Genomic DNA, 21,865 nt, shown 5'->3' with positions numbered 1-21,865 from the left:
CCTGTTCTGGGGATGAATCAAGATTGTACAGTGAAGGAGGCTATTGTCTATAGGACTCCTGTCTCATATGTTCCAGAAGTTGGAAGGCATGCAGTGAATGAGGCAGGGGATTGCAGGAAGAGAAAGAATGGTCTCTGGGCTAAGGCAGTTGAATGCTACCCTGGAGACTTCTTTTCCATCTGTAAAATGGGGATAGTTATATTCCCTCATCTTACTGTGCGTGTCTTAAATTCATTAGTGTTTGTGAAGCACTAAGATATTATAGTGATGAACATCAGAGAACAGCCCATGAGAAAATGAATAATTCTGTGTTCAGAGCAGGTTTTGTAATAATGTGGTAAATATAGAACAATGAGACTAAAACAAAATATTAAACAGCTGCTAATGAAATGAGCACTGTCCTGTGCACTAAATGAGGCCTGGTCCTGTGGCTAAAATAGTATGTGATCATGTGATTAAAGGTATCCTATGCACCAGGAGGCAAAATAAGGTTGTGTAGACAACTGTAATTTTGACATTTCTTAACTTTTTTGTTTACATGACTTTACAACCTCAATAATCTTTTTAAACTTAGTTTTTGTGTAATTAAAGTGTATCTGAGATGGTGGTAATATATTTGAAATCTGAGCAGTGGTTACCAAGGTAAATAACATCAAATTCTGCAGATCTTGGCTTTTTGCAGAATAGATGCCTGTATCACAGCTTTGATCTTAATATTAAACTGCGGTGTAACTCTTATTTGAGTAAATATTTTAGCATCACTTGTATTGAAATCTGTATAGTGGATTCCCAAACAAAAAAATAAACCTATGTTAAAATGGAATTAAGATTGAGATTGTGGTATGGTTACAGGCTAGCTATCTCCTTTCTGGTCTCTGAGGGCATACTCTCAGACTTTTACCTATCTTGGGATGGAATCTCATGATTTTTTCACTCCTAGACTGGGACATGTTGGATACCAATTGCTTACAGCCTGCAGCTGTGGCAGGTTTTCAGGCACCTGAGTTTCTTTCCTTTGGGAATCAGTGACCATTGAGATTGACCAAGAGCCTTCCTGAAATAGTATTTTTATTTAGCACTTGGAACAAAGCATTAGATGAGACTTTAGAAAAAAAAATCTTATGATTCAAAACAAACTGTTAGGTTTTCCTCCTAAACTATTGGAGCAAAACAGAACCAATTTATATTCTCCTAGCAAGGCCATTTCTCCTGGCATAATGGATCTTGATGATAACAGTATGAAGCTTTACTTTAAATAGAGTCACTACACTTTTCAGTTCTAAGCAGCTTTCTCTATAATTAGAAAACCAGAAGACTCTTTCTGGATCTTGTATTTCAGATTGTTTGTATGCTTGTTTTACAGATCACATTTCTAGGTTTTGCTGGAGAGACAGATGCTGCTCATATGCAGGTAATGTAAATACAAAAAATGACTTTGTCTCCAGCACTTGTTATAACTGAGATATTTCATGTTTTTGGTGTGGGAGCCCTAATACTTATTTTACTTCTAGAATATGCCATGGAACATACTTTTTAAAATAAATGGTCTGTTTTAAACATTGTAATTAACAGTTTTAATTTTTTTTTTATTTTCATGTGACCTCCAGTGTTTTGTATTCATTTGGAATATAGAACCCTGGAAAATCTTAAACCTCCTTTTTTTTTTTTTTTTTTTTGTTAACTTGAGTGCCAGCCTTGGGGTCTGTGCTTTTTGAAATACCCATGGCTAGATCTTAAGATAGTCTTAGGAGAGTTAGATAAGCAGTTCTTGTTTTTAAAACAAGAGTGTAACAAAAGTATGATGACTATTTCATGCAACTATAAAGAATATTAGGGATTTAACCCTCTCTCATGTGTGTTTAGTTTCAGGCCTGGTTTAACTTTAGAAGTGAGGATAAATCAGTGCTACTTTGTATGTGAACACTCTTGTAAACTATAGGTACAAGCTAAAATGATATCAGACAAGTTTAAAACAATGCAAGAAACTCCAGGCACAAAATTGTACTAGTTTAACTAAGTCTGTTTAACAACTTACCTTCAGGGGCAGCTCCAGGCACCAGCACGCCAAGCGCGTGCCTGGGGCGGCAAGCCACGGGGGGCGCTCTGCCGGTCGCCGCAAGGGCGTCAGGCAGGTTGCCTTTGGCGGCATGCCTGCAGAGGGTCCGCTGGTCCCGCGGCTTCGGTGGACCTCCTGCAGGCTGCCGCCGAATTCGCGGGACCGGGAGCCTCCCGAAGGCAGCCCACCTGCCCTGCTTGGGGCGGCAAAATACCTAGAGCTGCCCCTGCTTACCTTTCATTAAATGTGTGCATGTTCTGTGTTGACAAGCCCTTAAACTACTTTGTAGTTCTCTCTCTCCAGATGTAATAGGTCATATATTAAACTACTTTGCAATTCACGCTTTCCTCCTTCCCAGCATGGTATAGGTCATATCAAAGTAGAACTTTTGACTACTGTTCAGTTAGAGTTTTACAAATAAGTGAGAAATATGATTTACTTGTAATTTGAAGTAGAGTGGTATGAAAGAAGCATCACTGAGCTGTTGATTTTATTAGTACATTGTGGTTAATTTTTAAATTATTTTGGTTTCAGGGTGTCAGTATTTGCATTTAAACGTGTGCAATAAAGTGTAAAAGAAAATCAGGAGACATAAAACGTATCTTGTACCTTTTAGACATTTTACTTTTTGTGTGTGTTCTTGTAATGGAAAATAATAGATGTCTTAGAAAACCACACCAAAGAGGCTGCTGATTAGGTCATGAACCACAAAATGACTTATCCTCTCCACAGCTAATATAAAGCACAAGATGTATGGTGGAAGGTGTTAGTCATTAAATATAGAGGCTTTCCTAGTTAATGGTCCATTAGTAGGTAAAAGCAAAAGGATAAATACTGTGAGTTAAGTTGTGCTCAGACTTGCATTCAGTGCCAAATACACTAAGGGTGCTGTAAAAATAAATACTTTACAGATATTCTTCTAAGCACACAGGTCCAAACCCTGGGCTCTCTATTTGAGGTTGCACAAAGAATTCTGTTTACTAAGAGAAAGCTAGGTCCTCTGTGTTCAATAATTTATATTGGATTAAGCATAATTTTAAAAATTTCTCAATGTTTATGCTGTATAAAAAGTAAGTAATATAATATTAAACACGTAAGTAATATAATATTAAAAAAAATGTCGGCATATTTATTTTAGGTAAACATAATTCTATGTTGATCAAGATCCTAGTTAAACATAAGCCTGAATCAATTATTTTTTAAAAATATTCTGCTCAGATATAAACCCTATAATGGTGAACCTACAGCATGTGGAGAATACCAGATGGAAACAGTTGCATGCAAATTTTCCCTCTGTGTGTTTACATACCTGCTGTGATGTTCTGTGGCTCTTTACTACTCCCAAGTCTCTCCTTGGTGCTTTTAAAAGTTTCCCTGAGTCTTGGAGGCAGTGATATTATATTTCTTCTGGTAGAGGTATTTTGAGATCTGAATTAGAACACTGTTGTTAACTAGCCCTTTAAGCAGGATTCCAATTTGGTGTGGGAATATAATTGGAAAACTGAAGGGAAAGAGTGATGATTTTGACAGACTTAGAGGCTGGCAATATTTATTTAACTTTCTAGTGCTCCAGATCAAAAAGTTTCCTTACCATTAATTTATTAGTTTTATACTTAGTGTGTGAATTTGTGTTTGAATTAGGAATTGGCTGCTGTTTCTGTAGAGCTCCCAGATGTTCTGAAATCACTCCATTTCTGTAGTCTAAATGAAAATGAAGTTATTTTTCTGAAGGATATAAATAAACCCATGGCAATCAGCGATGTCTCTAAACATCAGGTAAAATTCCTAATCCTTTTTATAAGGTATACGGAATATTAATGTGTTTTGCAGTCTCTTCATCTTTCAGATGTGTGTTACAAAGTAATCCTGGCAATAACCTGGCCAGGTATTGCTATTTTATTAGTGCGTTTTGAAGCTATATGTGTTATATAAGTGCTCTGATATTTTTAGTGTTGTAGCTATGTTAGGATATTGGAGACACAAAGGTGAGTGAAGTAATGTATCTTTTGTTGGACCAACTTCTGTTGGTGAAAGACACCGACCTTCAGGCTTACATAGAGTTTACACAGAGCTCACCCACCTTGTCTGATGGTATTTTTAATAGTGGTATAAATATTATACTGACTAAAGACATTCCTGCTGCAATTTATGAAATATTAAGAAATGCAAGATTCTTTATCATAGGTACTTTCCTCTCTCCTTCCTAGTTCTAGGAAGATACTCTGCTGTGGAAGCCATAAGCACTGAACTAGGCAACAGCAAATTGTGCAGGAAAATGTGGTAGGAACAAGTCCCTGTGGGGCCCGTTCTCCCTTCCTCTTCACCATTCAAAAGTCTGAGTCTTCGATGGCCAAGGGAAAAAAATGGAGATATCCCCAAAGTGAACCACAGTTGGCTGTGTTGAACATGGCTGAGCATCAGCAGACTTCCCTGACAGTGAGCATGCAGTAAAAGCAGCTGAACTGCATGCTCAGCTGCCCTCTACAAAATGCCTGTGTGCTCATCCAATGGTCCACATACCTCTGCTTCCCACACCATAGTCCCTTTGTACTGCCATTTGGAAGGAAGATGAAACTGGTTGAGTGGGGCCGGGTCTACTCTACAGAGTTAGGTTGACGTAAGGCATCTCATCAGCCTAACTCTGTAAGCGTCTGCACTAAAATGTTGCTCCCGCCAATGTAAGTCACCCACTATGCTGATTTAATAACTCCACCTCTGAGAAGTATACAGCTTAAGTCGATGTAGTTAGGTCGACGGCAGTGTCCTCCTAATGAGGACGCACACCGCCGACAGAAGAGCATAGGGTGGATATTAAAAATCAAATTAATTACTGTGGTGGCTGTATGTCGACTTATATTGACTAAATTTTGTGGTGTAGATATGCCCTTAGTCTTCTCAACTCTTCTCAGATATAGTGCTGCTCTTCTGTCAAACAGGGGAGAGAAGTTACAGGAAAGGTTAGGTGCTCCCAACACTTGATACTTCCCATTTCCTCTCCAAATGTCAGTGAAGATAGCTAGAATTTGTTAAAACTGTTTTGACTAATAATGTATAATGAAGTAATTGTATTACTTGCAGGAGTAAAACTACTTAGAACAAACCAGCAGGGTTTTCTTCGTTTTTTTTCCTGTTTGTTTTGGGTTTTTTTTGTTTTTGTTTAGTGTAGCGATTTATTCATTCTAAAGAACTCCTATATTCAGAATGTACTTAGAGGATAAGAGTGGCCTCTAAACCGTCTGAAAACTTGGCTCTAGTGTTGTTGGATAAATCACTTAACCTCTTTACCTCACTCTCCTCATCTGTAAAATGGAGTTTTGTTTGTAATATGCAGTGAAGACTTAAATTATTGTTATACCTTTTAAATTACAGTAATATTAACAAATGTCTTTAGCAACAGTTTCACTACAGTTTATGTCCTTGACCTGTGCTCTTGTTGTTCTTGCCATTTTAAATGATTCCAAGTTTACATTATAGATGAAAGTATGTTATTGAGAACATTCTTTTTTGTTTTCTTGTTTTTCTTTCTCAAGAATCACCTTTCTGGAGTGCTTTGTGTGATGAGATTGTCTCCTTCGTTCCCAAGGATCAAAATTGATTCTGTATTTACCTTACTGAGCAAATACGCTACTGGTGTAAAATATACAATGGAAGTATACTCATTACAGAAACATGAAACGGAGATGTCCCATGCAGAGGATGATGACACTAATCAGTCAGTGTCTTCAATTGAGGATGATTTTGTCACTGCTTTTGAGCATTTAGATGAGGATGAACCGTCAAAGATACAAAATGCTGGTTAGTTTTCATGCCCTGTTGAAATAGATTGCAGAGCTCATTTGTTGCAATTTAGGCTAAAGAGGGATTTTCATGCTGTGGTAAACTACATGAAATCCATATTGAATTATTTTTTGCTAATCACCATCATTCAAGACCCCTTTTAAAAAAAAAAAAACCCACAAAAAACGAATAATTTGAGATTTCACCATTCTTTCCACAGCAGCATGCATGTGACATAAAGCAAAGACTTTGACTCCGTGTCAGATCCAGAAAAAGTAGAATCTGTGATATGAAGACGAAAGCTCTTAGTCATATTAACTCCACACTCCTCATCAGAACCCAGCCTGGGCTGGGGAAGCTAATGATCCAACCAGTGGACCAAATTCCGTGAAGAATCCTGGCCATGTGTCACCTGAGGCACATTGCGCATATGCTAAGAAGACGACCTGCAGTAGTAGGGGAACTGTCATTGACAAAATAAAGTGCTTATGGAATACTTTATTCTTTAAAATGTTCTCTAGTCTTAAAAGACCCTCTAACTTATTGTAGTAATTACAAATCTAGATATTACTGTCAAAATCATTTACCCAGTTTGCTATTTTAGTCTTTTGTTTTTAAAGTATTTTCTTTTTCTTTTTAGGCACAACCTATACTACTCAGAATCACCGGGATGCTGCTTCACAGACCATCCCTGCTCATTGTTTAGAAGCTATTGACTCAAAGATCATTGTGCACGCTGGGCATCGAAAATCATCTGCCAAATCTTCTGCTTCTCTGATAAATATCTTGGGACTTAAAGAACTGTCCTCATCTGTAAAGAATTCAGTCACAACCTGTATTTCTGATCCTTGGATACAGAGGAGTTTTTACAAGCCATGTAATTCCTCTGATCAACGTGTTAATGTTTTGCATAAAACATTGTTTTCTTCCTCTCCTGCTGAATCATCTGAGTCAGATTGCTCCAGCCCTAGCCCTGTTATCTTCTTAGATGAAGAAGGGTATCAAAAGAGCTTGAAGGCAAAACTTCAGCTACCAAAAATTCCAGTAGTGAAAGATGGTATAGAGGACTCAGACTCAGAAGTAAGTGAATTTTTTGATAGTTTTGATCAGTTTGATGAACTGGAACAGACTCTGGAAAGTACTTGTAAACTTATAAGGGATCCCATCCTTGGTAATCCACCCCAGAAGAGAAAGATTGCCCTTGAACAATTGCATTCTAAAACTACTACTATGAATCCTCAAAAATTCAAGTTTGATCGTCCCACTCTTCCAGCCAATGTAAGGAAACCAACTCCTCGTAAACCAGAATCGCCCTATAGCAGCCTCTTTGATGTTCCAGACTCCCCTCGGCCAGTGAAAACAGGAGAAGACAATGGAGGTTTATTCAGCCCTATAAGATCATCAGCTTTCAGTCCACTAGGGAGCTGTGCTTCAACTGAATGTCTTTGTCGGATGGATATCAATGGAAATGGGCTTAATCAAAATCATGATACACTTTATAGTGAATATTCAGATTATGCAAATAATGTTTCATTTGAAATACTGGGTTCTGTTTTTCCTTCTCAGTCTACATCACTACAGAAACATGCTGAAAACATTTCCAGCCTTAATAGGATTGTCTCAAAAGAGGAAAAAGGTCAAAATGCAGAACTCCAGAGGAAAACTGACAAGGAGCCAGCTAAAAAAGTTAAATCTAAACACAAATCACAAATGATTAAAGACAGCATACAAAAATTTGCAACGGAACTGGTTGAAAAAAGTTTTGGTAGTGCATTTAAAGACTTACAAAAAGGAGTTTCTTCATGCACCAATGCACTGTGTCACTTGGCTGCTAGATTGACTTCTTCAGTCTTTCAAATGGCTTTTTATGAGATAGGAAGGCGGCGAGCCTTGTCACTGAAGGAACGTGCCATTAATGGGCTAGCAAGCTTTTTGGTCAGTGAAGCTATAACAAGTGCTTTAAAAGAAATGCGATACGTAAAGAAACAAATATTTACTAACACAGTTGCAAGATTTGCAGCAGACCTCACCGAGGAACTTATTTTTGAGGGAATCATGGAAGTCTGCCAGTTTTCACATCCATCAACACCAACGACTGCACGGGATTGGGCCTTTGATTATGAAGACAAAGTAGTGAGATCATATGCCAAAGATTTGTCTGAATCTGTCATTCAGGAAGCTTTCATTGAATTATCCCAGGTTGATGTTACCTTCACAACGCAAGCAGCAATTAGTGTTTCCATGGACAACATAAAATATGTAAGTGCAGAAAGTACGTTGCAGTCAACACAGACTACCACTGCTTTTCCTAATTTTCATGATAATGCACTTTTAGCATTGAATCCAGTACAAGAAACTGGAAAAGAATATACTTTACAACAAGCCTTGTTTTGTACTTCTGGTGTTGTAAGTTCAATACCAGTGCCCTTAGCTGGAACAGCACTTTGTCAACATCAGACTTCATCTGATGTTTATAAGGCAAAAGTATGGACTTGTTCGACAGCAGGTGGCAGTCTGAAAATATACAAAGACGCTACACAGCCATATTTTACAACAAAAAAGAGAGAAGAGGAAGTGGCTTCTCTTAGAAATATTTACCTGACTGCAGATCACAGTGAAAGTACTGAAAGTAGTGCACAATGTTTTTTTAACCAGAATGATTTTAAACAAACAAACAACAATCCTGAAGTGAATAATAATTCAGATTTAACAACTGGGCCAACAAGCGTCAACAGTTTCTCTGGAACAATGGTAGATATGATAGTAAATGAGGCGTATGAAGCAATAACCTCATCCGGGGTTACCAAAACAGTGGAGGAATATACAGATTTTGTAACTAGAAAAACACCTCGTTGGCAGTGTGTTGATAGAGATATTCCTAAGAATACTTTTGCTGATCACTTGGCCAAGTATATTGTAAAACAGTCTGTAGATGAAACTAAATCTATATTCTCCCACACAAATGAGACTGTAGAATGTAATGGAGGCTTACAGATGAAGACAGATAACTGTAAAAAAGACCTGCATAGTGCAGTAAAGAAACAAGAATCTGAGAAACACAGATTTGTTCCTATAATTGTGGAACCGCAACAGCTGCCTCTGAATAACCCACCTAATTTTCTTGTTACGTCAGTTGACTCTGCTCAGTGTTTACTTTCAGTACCTAAAGATTGTGTTCAGGAACGTAAAGGAAATGAAGTACATAGGTTTTCTTCAAGCACTCCACCTCCTTGTCCTACTGTGACTCTCACTAGGTGTAATGTGGAAGAGTTTACTGATTCAGGAAGCAGTTCAATAAAATCCCAAAGTAAACTATTGAAAAAATATGATACGCAAAAAACAACGCTAGCTCCTTCAGCTTTGGGGCAAGAGAGCTGTTTTCTACATGCAAGTAACCTTTCTTTGGTGATGTTTGGCTGTGAAGATTCTTTGCAGATGGAAGATAAATCAAGCATCAGAGATGGAAATGTCTGTGCAGTACCTGATACACCACCACCAACTCCTTTAGTACCATCTCAGACTAGTTCTGAACGGAACCTAAGGAAGCTCACCAAGAAACTCAAGGGAGAATTAGCAAAGGAGTTTGCACCTGCGACACCACCTTCTACACCTTATAACTCACCTGCTGCTGCCTTGTCGGCAACTGAACATGACTCCTTGGAAAAGGAAGAGTTTATGCTGAAACTCATGCGATCCCTTTCTGAAGAAGTTGAAAGTAGTGAAGACGAAGAACACTCTGAATTGCTTGTGGAGAAAACTGAACGTTCAGAGAAAACAGTACAGTATGCTGATCATTTAGCTGGTCATATCATTTCTATGGCAACTGAAATAGCTGCTTCCCATTTAGATGATAAAACAATTAAAAGAGAAGCTGACAGACACTGCCAATTAAATGCACAAAACAAAATATGTGGGTATACTGCCTTTATAAATATCCCAGAAGAAACTTTACATTCATTGTGGAATTATGCAGGTGATATGGCTGGAAAGGTTATCAATGAGGCTAAGAAGATGATAAAATCAAGGCATTGCAAACTGCTGAGGTTGAAGCGGGTTAACTGTCATGTAGATTGTCTTTCTCTCAGAAAAGATGATAGAGACTGTAGGTCAAAAGAGAGGTGGTGTCCGGTAGTAAACCAGTGGTCCAGAGAGGTAGATTCATCCGTACTTTCTTTACCTCAGAGTGTAGGAACAACCGGTCTGACTTACCGGTATCCAAGCTGTGAGAGCGTGACCGATGAATATGCAGATCACATCATTCGAGTTCTGAAAAGGGAAGGTGGCAACAGTGAGTTAATAATGGATCAGTATGCTAGTAGACTTGCTTATAGATCTATAAAATCAGGCCTGCAACAAGCTGCCAGGAAAATCAAGCTGACATACAACAGAAGAATATTTCCTGTACAGAACACACAGGTAAATGGTAGGCTTGAGCTGTTCAAAATATTGAACAAAGATATGGATACAAAATGGCAAATGAAAAGTGGTGTTCATAGGTGTGGAGGCCAAGCCTGTGAAATAAACAATTTACACAGAACTGACAGTACAGAGTTATTACATTTTTCTGAATCCCTTGCTCATCATATAACATGTGATGTCAGAAGAAAACTGAAAATGTCAGCAGTTTGCTTGCCAAAATCCTTAACGGATTCCTGTCTGTATAGAAAATCTAAATTTGATGAAGCCACAGGGGACTGCCTTAAAACAACACTTTCTAAAACAGTTCTTCCTTTCTCACAAAAACATAAACTGTATCATAGCACAGGCAGTTTAAATGAATATGGCTATCGAGAAGGCATCATTCAAGCTATAGAAGAGTATGCTAGAAAAGTGGTGGATGACACCTTAGAAATGAGTTTGGAGTCTGCTGTTCTCCAAGCTGCTGAAAACAGGAAAAATGAGGATAGATTCACTTACACAGAAAAGTTGTCTCCATTTTCTGAAACAGCCTGCAGATACTGTAGTATGAAGGAATATCAGTATTGTACTGGAAGTTCATCTCCACACCTGCCTGGACAAGAACCCCTCCCTAGAATCAGGCAGCTCCCCAATTCAGGGTTGAGTGGTATCTGTCAAAAATCAAGAATTTTTCACCTTGATATTCCCAAAATTCACATTGACATGGAACAGAAGACAGTATTTTCTGAGAAGGTGGTTGGTGCAGCTATTGAGAAAGCGGAGAGAGAGCTGAGTAACACAAGTCTGACAGCAGATAGTGGTATTGGACATGGTGGAGTCAGCTTTGCTGAAAGCCTTACTACAGAAATAATGACTTCAGCTATGACTAATATTGGTCAGGCTGTTAACATAAGGTAACATTACATTCTCTCCTATTCTCTTGCTATTGTTACCAGAAAATGGCACCCACTTTGCTTAATTTATTAATCTGAAAATTTATATGGTCAGAAGCACTTTTTGCCACAATTACATTCTGAAAATATAATTTTAAATTTTAAAGTTTATTTTGGAACCTCCTGCTGGTGGCCTCCAGGCTGTTCGGAATTTTTTAATAATAATGATCTTGTCAGTTACAGGAGCTCAATGTCAGTGCAAACTAGTTTCTAGCCTACTTTAGAATGTACTTATGCTCTGATGGGTGACTCTGGTAAATGGGATTCCGTGATTTTTCTCTAACATCCTGATCAGATTGTTTTATCAGTGATATAAATTACTGGAATTTAGTTGACAATTCAGTTGATCTATGAGCCACAGTATAATCCAATTCTGTCTGTAGCTGCATTAGCTCTAAAGAACTGACTTACAGAATCTGTGACTTGCAATGTACACCAAGAGCAGGTGTATTACATTAAGTAGGTGTTTACATAGTCTCTTTTCATTGTAATTGTACTTTAACACTGTCTTAATTTCTGGAAGAAAAAAATTGTGTATATTTGAAAATAGAAATATGAAATAAATATTAAATAAGAATCATTTTATTTTTATATATGATTTTAGTTGATAAAGGATTATTAAAGCAGACTAGAAACTGGTTTGCAGGCTCTTGCTACATTGTTGATAAGGACTAATGTATTACAAGTCCTTAAACTATACCATATTTTTAGGTATATTGAAATAAATGAATGCCTTTAAATATCTTGATAGAAGATGGCACAGAATGTGGTTGAATTAGTAAATGAGAAGGTACATTAAAATCTATTTTCATTAAGAACTAGATGTTACAATGATCAAAGTGACTTCAAATAACACCATTTTCATGTCCAAGTGCAAGACCTATCTCTTCAGCGTAGTTTTTCACTGAGTAATAATTAATAACAATGTATTTCTCTCATCATGGCCTGGGAGTGAGATCTGTTTGGCAATAAACTATGTTTTATTTGCTTGACTCTGAGATGGTCTGGTGATGTATAATGTAAATACCTAGATGTGTTAACGTACTGTGGTGGCTCCAACCAGGCTACTCCTAGTTTTTCAAGGCAAAATTATGATGTGTATAAACACGTAATAAATGATGGTCTCTGCCATGAAGAGCTTATATTCTAAAAGATAGATCTTTCATTCTCTCACAGAACTGCTACCAAAACTCAAGGAACTTTTCCTCTCCTTTTTTGATTGCCTTCTAGTGTAGACCTTCCACTGAAAGTTCCCTGTAGCATATAAAGATAGAAGACTGCGAATTCATATTACTTGGCCCTTGTACTTATGTTATTTGGAATCCTTATTCAGAGTACATGTAATATTAAATGAGAATATACCGTATAAATAAAGTGCTGTTGAGTTCTTATACTGTTGATGTCAGAAATGTCACTTTTCACAGGAGGTTCAGAAATACAGCTTTTTAATCAATACTTCATGTAAAGTTTCAAGTTTAATTATGGTGCTGAGAGCCCAAGGGAATAATGGATTGGGGAAGCAGCTGTGCACCAGACCAGTAATGTCAGAGGGAGACATTGTGGCTCTATAAGATATACAGACTTCAAAGGTTGCTGTGAGGAGCATATTCATCATTTGTACTTACTACACAGTATAAAAAGTGTGTGTCTATCTGTCTCTCCCTTTTCCCTACTTCCCCTTGTAGCACTCGCCTAATGGTATTAGCTAATGTTGTGGAAAAGGACTCTTGCCACACCTCAGAACCACATACCCCATTTAAAATGTGAAGTGTTGCCTGTAGCACAATCATAGTAATCTTTGTACTTCGTGAACACAGCAGCCGTATTACGACTGCTTCCTTTGAAGGAGTGATGAGCAAATAAGACTTTCTGTACACTCTAGCCCAGGCGTTGGCAACCTTTGGCATGCGGCCTGCAGGGTAAGCACCCTGGCAGGCCAGGCCGGTTTGTTTACCTTCCGTGTCCGCAGGTTCGGCCGATTGCGGCTCCCAGTGGCCGTGGTTCGCTGTCCCAGGCCAGTGGGGGCTGCGGGAAGCGGCGCGGGCCGAGAGATGTGCTGGCCACTGCTTCCTACCCTTTCCACCCCGGCAAGCCTGTAGGAGGCGTGCCAAAGGTTGCCGACCCCTGGTCTAGCTATAGCACAGCTGCATGTGGGTAGCCACAATATGTCCCTAAGAGTAGTTCATATGCACTTGCCAGGCAAATTTTCAGACAGAACCACTTTTCAGAATGACCTCAGTTTTCTTTAGTGTTCTTAGAATGGGCCTGATGAAGGGTTTTAGAAATATCTTTAATGCACATTAAGCCTACTCACTTGATTTGGTTCTGGGTATTGAAAGTCTAGATTTTTCAGGCTTCATGTGCAGAGGAGAAAAGTCTATAAATAAATGGACATGCCTATTTTTTCTGAAACAGGGAGACTAACCCTATGTCTACACTAGGACATTTTTTCTAATACAGAGAGGGCTGTAGGAGGCCACCAGCATTTTAAGCATCATGTTGTCTACCCTTGAGCAGTTCTGTATGACAGGGTGCTTAAAATGCCAGTGACTGTGTTAGCCTTGATGGAGCTGAATTAGTCAGAGTGACACTGGCAAGTCCAAAGATGCCAGGTCCTCCCTGTGTAGGTGTAGTCACTGTAGTAAATGTGAAGTCTACGAGACTGAACTGCCCAGGCACTAGGGCTATGGCAATGCTGGAATGCTACAAACTATTTTTTGAAATTCGGGTTTGCGTCCATGCTACTACCCAACTTTCCCAGTGATAGATGGTCCTAAGTGGTGCTCCCAGACTTGAATCTCCTTACAAAAGTGTAATATATAGTTGCTGAGAATTGTAAATCCAAAAGGGAATAGTTGAGTCAGTTGACAAATGTCCCTTGTTTGCTAATTAGGTTAAGTGAATTTTTGCAGAACAATGTGAAATACACCACCAGTAATGCTGTCATCTTAATTTTGGTTTAGTTCTATGGGAAGAGAAGGATTTCACTCAGCTGAATCTGTAGTTAGCCAGCAGATGAGTCTCAGTATTGGTGATGATAGCACTGGCAGCTGGTCCAATCTAAGCTTTGAAGATGAACATCCCGATGAGAGCAGCAGTTTCCTTCACCTCAGTGACAGGTAACTGTAAACACGTTTATCTGCTTACACAATCACCTCAATGTATGTTGATCTGGTTTAGCTTTCTCTCTCTCGTCAGAAAACTTTATTTTCCATTGAACAGAATGATGCTTTTTCACTAAAATTGGCTTCAGCATTGTTATGTTTAAATCAGTTTTGCCCTTCAGAAGGGGATTTTTCTAGTGTGAATTCACATTCATACTTATAAAAATTGTATATTAATAGTTAGGGTATGAATTTTAAACTCTTATGGCAAGAAATCAAGTTACAGTTTTTATAGTAATGTTGACACGTCATGAGTAAAATCTGAATACTGTATATTAATATACTAATTTTAAAAGCAACACAGGACTGCTAAATGCAATGTATATGTAACATGGCATGGATAACATGAATACAGTAACTTTTATTTTCTTAATTTTTAATGCTTAATTTCTTAATTATTAAGATTTTATATTTTAATTTGCCTGTTTTTAGTGGGAGCTGCGATTGGCCGAACCTGCCGATGCGGCAGGTAAACAAACTGGCCCGGCCCACCAGGGTGCTTACCCTAGCGAGCCGCGTGCCAGAGGTTTCCAACCCCTGCTGTAGTATTGAATTTCAGAAAGGGGAACTACACAAAAATGAAGAGGTTAGTTAAATAGAAATTAAAAGGTACAGCACCAAAAGTGAAATCCCTGCAAGCTGCATGGAAACTTTTTTTAAAGACACCATAATAGAGGCTCAACTTAAATGTATACCCCAAATTAAAAAACATAGTAAGAGAACTAAAAAAGAGTCGCCATGGCTAAACAACAAAGTAAAAGAAGCAGTGAGAGGCAAAAAGGCATCCTTTAAAAAGTGGAAATTAAATCCTAGTGAGGAAAATAGAAAGGAGCATAAACTCTGGCAAATGAAGTGTAAAAATATAATTAGGCCAAAAAAGAATTTGAAGAACAACTGGCCAAAGACTCAAAAAGTAACAGCAAACTTTTTTTTTTTTAAGTACATCGGAAGCAGGAAGCCTGCTAAACAACCAGTGGAGCCACTGGACGATCAAGATGCTAAAGGAACACTCAAGGACGATAAGGCCATTGCAGAGAAACTAAATTAATTCTTTGCATTGGTCTTCACGGTTGAGGATGTGAGGGAGATTCCCAAACCTGAGCCATTCTTTTTAGGTGACAAATCTGAGGAACTGTCCCAGATTGAGGTGTCATTAGATGAGGTTTGGGAACAAATTGATAAACGAAACAGTAATAAGTCACCAGGACGAGATAGTATTCACCCAAGAGTTCTGAAGGAAGTCAAACCTGAAATGTCAGGACTACTAACTGTAGTCTGTAACCTATCATTTAAATCATCTTCTGTACCAGATGACTGGAGGATAGCTAATGTGACACCAATTTTTAAAAAGGGCTCCAGAGGTGACCCCGGCAATTATAAGCCGATAAGCCTGACTTCAGTGCCAGGCAAACTGGTTGAAACTATAGTAAAGAACAAAATTGTCAGACACATAGATGAACATAATTTGTTGGGGAAGAGTCAACATGGTTTTTGTAAAGGGAAATCATGCCTCACCAATCTACTGGAATTCTTTGAGAGGGTCAACAATCTTGTGAGCAAGGAGTATCCAGTGGATATAATATATTTAGATTTTCAGAAAGCCTTTGACAAGGTCCCTCACCAAAGGCTCTTAAGCAAAGTAAGCAGTCATGGGATAAGAGGGAAGGTTCTCTCATGGATTGTTAACTGGTTAAAAGATAGGAAACAAAGGGTAGGAATAAATGGTCGGTTTTCAGAATGGAGAGAGGTAATTAGTGGTATCCCCCCGGGGTCTGTACTGGACCCAGTCCTATTTAACACATTCATAAATGATCTGGAAAAAGGGGTAAACAGTGAGGTGGCAAAATTTGCAGATGATACAGAACTCCTCGAGATAGTTATGTCCCAAGCAGAATGTGAAGAGCTATGAAAGGATCTCTCAAAACTGGGTGACTGGGTAACAGAATGGAAGATGAAATTCAAAGTTGATAAATGCAAAGTAGTGCACATTGGAAAACATCCCAACTATACATATAAAATGATGGAGTCTAAATTAACTGTTACCACTCAAGAAAGAGATCTTGGAATCACTCTGGACAGTTCTCTGAAACCATCCACTCAATGTGCATTGGCAGTCAAACAAGCGAACAGAATACTGGGAATCATTAAAAAAGGGATAGATAGTAAGACAGGAAATATCATATTGCCTCTATATAAATCCATGGTACGCCCATATCTTGAATACTGTGTGCAGATGTGGTCGCCCTGTCTCAAAAAATATATAGGAATTCGAAAAGATTCAGAAAAGGGCAACAAAAATAATTAGGGGTATGGAACGGCTGCCGTATGAGGAGGGATTAATAAGACTGGGACTTTTCAATTTGGAAAAGAGACAATTAAGGGGGGGACAGGATAGAGGTCTATAAAATCATGACTGGTGTGGAGAAAGTAAATAAGGAAGTGTTATTTACTCCTCATAACACAAGAACTAGGGGTCAACAAATGAAATTAATAGGCAACGGGTTTAAAACAAACAAAAGGAAGTATTTCTTCACACAACGCACAGTCAACTGGTGGAACTCCTTGCCAGAGGATGTTGTGAAGGCCAAGAGTATAACAGAGTTCAAAAAAGAACTAGATCAATTCATGGCAGATAGGTCCATCAGTGGCTATTAGCCAGGATGGGCAGGGATGGTATCCCTAGCCTCTGTTTACCAGAACCTGGAAATGGGTGACAGGGCTGGATCACTTGATGGTTACCTGTTCTGTTCATTCCTTCTGAGGCACCTGGCATTGGCCACTGTCAGAAGACAGGATACTGGGCTAGATGGACCTTTGGTCTGACCCAGTATGGCCGTTCTTATGTTAATTCAGTTTTCAGGGAGGATTTGGTAATTTTGTTCACTTACAAATTTAGTTCCTCATAATTAATATTTTGAAAAGATTCCTCTGTTTATTTTCAGTTGGGGCATGCATGCTGGGTGCATTGCTGACTGTGAATCTTATTTGTAGTGAAGAGGAAATAGAACAGGCTAAAAAATTATACTTTTCCCCCATTGTTGAAGATTGTGTTGAGATTTGCCGTTCTAACTTTTGCAAGCAGTAGGTTAAAGAATGGGGAGATTGATTTGTCAATCATACAAAATGACTTCAGTGCTATGCTCCTTGCTGTCGTAGGTACAGATATATTCTGGAAATATATCCTTGCAACTTATGCTTTAAACATAATGAAGAATAGAGTTAAATTTATTTTAGAAATTGGTTCAGATGATCTAGAACTAATGCACTTTCCACTATGAAAATATTATGATCACCATTTTTATGTACTAAAGTGAAACGTCTCACTTAAACTTTTGAAGTATTTTCTTGCATTTGCTTTACATTATGCTGCTGGATCAATGTGTTAATTCAGTAACAAAGTCTGCCCTAAGTGATAGTTATGCAACACCATGTAATTCACTGAGAATATATGGGTGGAACTAAAAGCAGAATTTGGACTCTTAAGTGTGTGAAGTCAAAATACAAAGAAACAAATATTCAGGGAATTGGAAATAAAGAGTAAAAGCAACATTTTAAAGTATTTTGTTTTCTAGTAGCATCTAATTCATATGCTCCTAAAGTTTGCTTATAGGTGATTGTTTCCTGCCGTCAGTTTTCAGTTAGCATGGAGGGCGATGGTCAGTATTAATATTTATTGAACTAGTTTAAAATAATTGTGACTGTTTTTCATAGTGGAGAATAGGCTAAAGTTTATTTCTGAAGAGCAGAACATTTGGTCACAATGATTACATACCTTTTCGTAACTGTTGTTCTTGGAGATGTGTTGTTCATGTCCATTCCATTACCTGCCCTTCTGCCCCTCTGACGGAGTTACAGGTAAGAAAGAACTGAGAGGGCATAGGGCCGGCAGCACCTGATATACTGATTCATGAGCGCGGGACTCCAGGGGGCGTTACAACCGACCCAACGGATACCGCTAAGGCAAAAATCTCTGACTGTGCGCATAGGCGCGCACACACCTAGAATGGTATGGACATGAGCAACACATCTCGAAGAACAGAATGGGTAGGTAACTGTTTTTTCATTGGTCCACATGATGACAAACTATACACCACGCTGATGTTTTTGTAGCTATGCTATTATATTATATTATATTATATTGTTTTGATTAAGGAGCTGAATTGATTAGCCTGAGGCACTAATTTACATACTAGTTTTGCAACATCAAATATCTGTTTTCTTTGTGTTGAAACAGAAAGATTACTTTGAACAGCAGAGAGTGCTTTAATCCTTCTTAATAGTCTTTGCTGCAATAGTTTTTTGTAAAGTTTTACTAAACAGGTTTCATTGGATTCCATTTCCTCTGTCTTGTTTCTAATCTCTCCCGTGAAACATTTTATAGACAGACAGCCCTCCATCAATTAACTAAGTCATGTCTCATCATCCCCAAATAGCTCATAAATAGAAGTGGTAAGTGACTTTCCTTTGCTCCAAATTTATTTATCTAAATATGCATCTCTCTCCCCCTCCCCCAGTAAGATGAACTGGTTGGGCCCACTTTTATTTAGACTTGATTTTCATACATTCTCTATTCAAAGTACCCTGAAATTAAAGCACTTTTGTGGCAGCAGCATCCTGTAGCCCTCTCTTTCAGAGCTCTGTATTCTTCACTCTTCCACTGAAAGGATTAACAGGTGTATGGCTAGGGAGATCTACTTTACAGACACAGTAGTTCACTCCTTTTTCTGTTTCATCATTGAAGCTACCTGTTACAAACCTCTGTATTGGCCCTATATAGACCGCATCACTTCAAGACATTCAGACCTAGTGCTAAACAGCTTTGTTTTCTTTTCTAGCTACTTTCTGTACCAGTAAGTCACACATAATCTTTGATGATGTGTGTGGTAGTCTTGCTGACACCATCTTTGGCATTGTAGATACTTGTAGCACTGATTCCTATCCATAGTTCAGTAGCACTGTGAACTGTTATCAGTATCACTAATATTCATCCAAATTTAAAAAGACCCCAGTACATAACTTTGATCATAGATCTTCTAAAGAAGCAATAGACCTGTTTACCAGCACATTCAAAAATGTATGACTGTGCTTTGCTATCTATCTACTACCTTACTTAACATGTATTTTCCTTTTGATGTTTCTAAATTGTCTTCCAGTGCCAAAAGTTTTTATCCAATCAAGAGTGTGGTTCGCAAGTTTTGCTTAGTGACGTCTGATTAGATTTCAGTTCTTTTATGAACTTTCACTCAGTTCTGAAACTGAATTGAAAGTAGACATTCAGACATAATCTTCCATGTGGAAGAAATTGATAGATGTTAGGCTGTCTACAGAACTGAGTAGACAGCATAAACGCACAGGTTACATTTAGTTAGGCTTGGCAGAACTCACTTTTTTTTTTTTTCAATTTCAATAAGTAATATCAATTTTAAATTTTTTTTTTCCAATTTTGACTATTAGTATTCACAGTTGGGGAAATTATGCTGGGTAGTGTTAGGGTTCAGGCAGTGCTGGTATTAGAGCTGAATCTGATGCCTGAGGCACTAATTTACAAGGCAGAGAGGAGGCTGTGTCCTGGCCCGCACAGCAGAGACTCCCTGGCCAGGTCTGCAAGGAGGAGGACGAGCTGCTGCTGAACAGTTCCTGCCTGGCAGCAATGCCACATTCCTTGCTAGAGAGTGGGTGAGCAGGACCATGACTGTGGAGCTGCAGATGGCTCTCTGTGATGCTGCAGGGCTGATGACTCTCAGTTCCTGCAGCACCAGGTACACAGGGGAGGCTGCACTCACTCTGAGTGTTACCAATGGATATTTTTCGTCAATTTCAGTGTTTCAGCTGAAGTTGACGTTTACATTGAATCCTGCCAAGCCTATATTTAGTTATCTTCATAACTATAAGAGCTAGACTCATAATTTGTATTGGTTTAGGTACTGATGCACAGGATGAATTCCCCAGAGTAAAGCATCTGCACCTCAAGCTGTTGCAGTCCTGTCCAGCGTGTCTTGCTTTCCTCTTATTAAATATTTTCTATGGGAAGAGTACATTCTATGTAGTGACTCTTAAACAATCTTCTGACAGTATATATATTTATCTGGATGGGATATAGAGAGGTTTGTTCTGCTTTTGGATTGAAGAGAGATTGGATTAATGCAGATCCTTTGAAGATGCAGGAAAGGGCATTCCGCTTTAGGAGACAGAATGTCTTGAAAGAGTAGTAATTGGTTACAAAGCCTTATATCTCCAAGTTACTGAGGTGAACATGACCTGGAATAATTATAATGCAGTAGCCTTAGTTCAATGTCTGGTGGATACATGTACATAATACAAAAGATACTTACTTGACAGACCGATAAGTTTTACTTATTCCACTGGTTTCTCTATTAGTCATGGGTGAGGGCAGTGTGAGGGAACTTTATAATATTCCTTTCTGTTCACTGCATGTTCTGTGGATAGATGACTTCATTCTCCAGGGATCTTAATCTAGCATCTAGCAACAGCACAAAATTCACTTTACAAGTTTTCTATTGGCATTTATTTACAATTGGATTGCTTCATAAAGGATGAAAATCTTCAGAGCGCAAAACAGCCACTAATTGATACTTTTAGGAAGAAACTTCTCTTATCAGTGGGTTATACTATTATTGGCATACAGGGTTTCTTGTGACTTTCTGATCAGGAAAGAGATCTTGGAGTCATCGTGGATAGTTCTCTGAAGACGTCCACGCAGTGTGCAGTGGCAGTCAAAAAAGCAAACAGAATGTTAGGAATCATTAGAAAAGGCATAGAGAATAAGACAGAGAATATCTTATTGCCCTTATATAAATCCATGGAAAGCTCACATCTTAAATACTGCGTACAGATGTGATCTCCTCGTCTCAAAAAAGATATACTGGCATTAGAAAAGGTTCAGAGACGGGCAACTAAAATGATTAAGGGTTTGGAACGGGAACTCTCCATATGAGGAGAGATTAAAGAGGCTAGGACTTTTCAGCTTGGAAAAGAGAAGACTAAGGAGGGATATGATGAGTGGTGTGGAGAAAGTGAATAAGTAACAGTTATTTACTTGTTCCCATAATATAAGAACTAGAGGTCACCAAATGAAATCAATAGGCAGCAGGTTTAAAACAAATATAAGGAAGTTCTTCGCACAGCGCACAGTCAACCTGTGGAACTCCTTGCCTGAGAAGGTTGTGAAGGCTAGGACTATAACAGGGTTTAAAAGAGAACTAGATAAAATCATGGAGGTTAAGTCCATTAATGGCTATTAGTCAGGATGGGTAAGGAATGGCGTCCCTAGCCTCTGTTTGTCAGAGGGTGGAGATGGATGGCAGGAGAGAGATCACTTGATCATTACCTGTTAAGTTCACTCCCTCTGGGGCACCTGGCATTGGCCACTGTCGGCAGACAGGATACTGGGCTGGATGGACCTCTGGTCTGACCCAGTATGGCCATTCTTATGTTCTTATGAAAACAGATACTTTGCTACTATACAGTCTAGCCACGTGGCTGAGTATCTAATTTGA

At 38.6% G+C, this 21,865-nt stretch overlaps 1 protein-coding gene across 9 annotated transcripts in view; it reads left to right on the top strand.

The window, feature by feature from the left end:
• Window positions 1–21,865, top strand: part of AKAP11 (A-kinase anchoring protein 11) — a 63,962-nt gene that overhangs the window by 23,660 nt on the left and 18,437 nt on the right. For all 9 annotated transcript variants that reach the window (XR_005597078.1, XR_005597095.1, XM_039532737.1 and 6 more), the window contains exons 4-8: window positions 1,364–1,411; window positions 3,698–3,832; window positions 5,587–5,851; window positions 6,474–11,145; window positions 14,148–14,303. Coding sequence is in view for 7 of the 9 variants with exons in the window: in XM_039532737.1 (XP_039388671.1) it covers window positions 1,364–1,411; window positions 3,698–3,832; window positions 5,587–5,851; window positions 6,474–11,145; window positions 14,148–14,303 (5,276 nt within the window). In the remaining 2 variants the exon portion in view is untranslated. The remainder of the gene's footprint in view (window positions 1–1,363; window positions 1,412–3,697; window positions 3,833–5,586; window positions 5,852–6,473; window positions 11,146–14,147; window positions 14,304–21,865) is intronic.

The sequence above is a fragment of the Mauremys reevesii genome, linkage group 1, assembly GCF_016161935.1.
Source record: "Mauremys reevesii isolate NIE-2019 linkage group 1, ASM1616193v1, whole genome shotgun sequence".
Taxonomy (NCBI): domain Eukaryota; kingdom Metazoa; phylum Chordata; order Testudines; family Geoemydidae; genus Mauremys; species Mauremys reevesii.
Note: the sequence above shows the minus strand (reverse complement) of the source record. Positions and strands in the feature narration are given on the sequence as shown.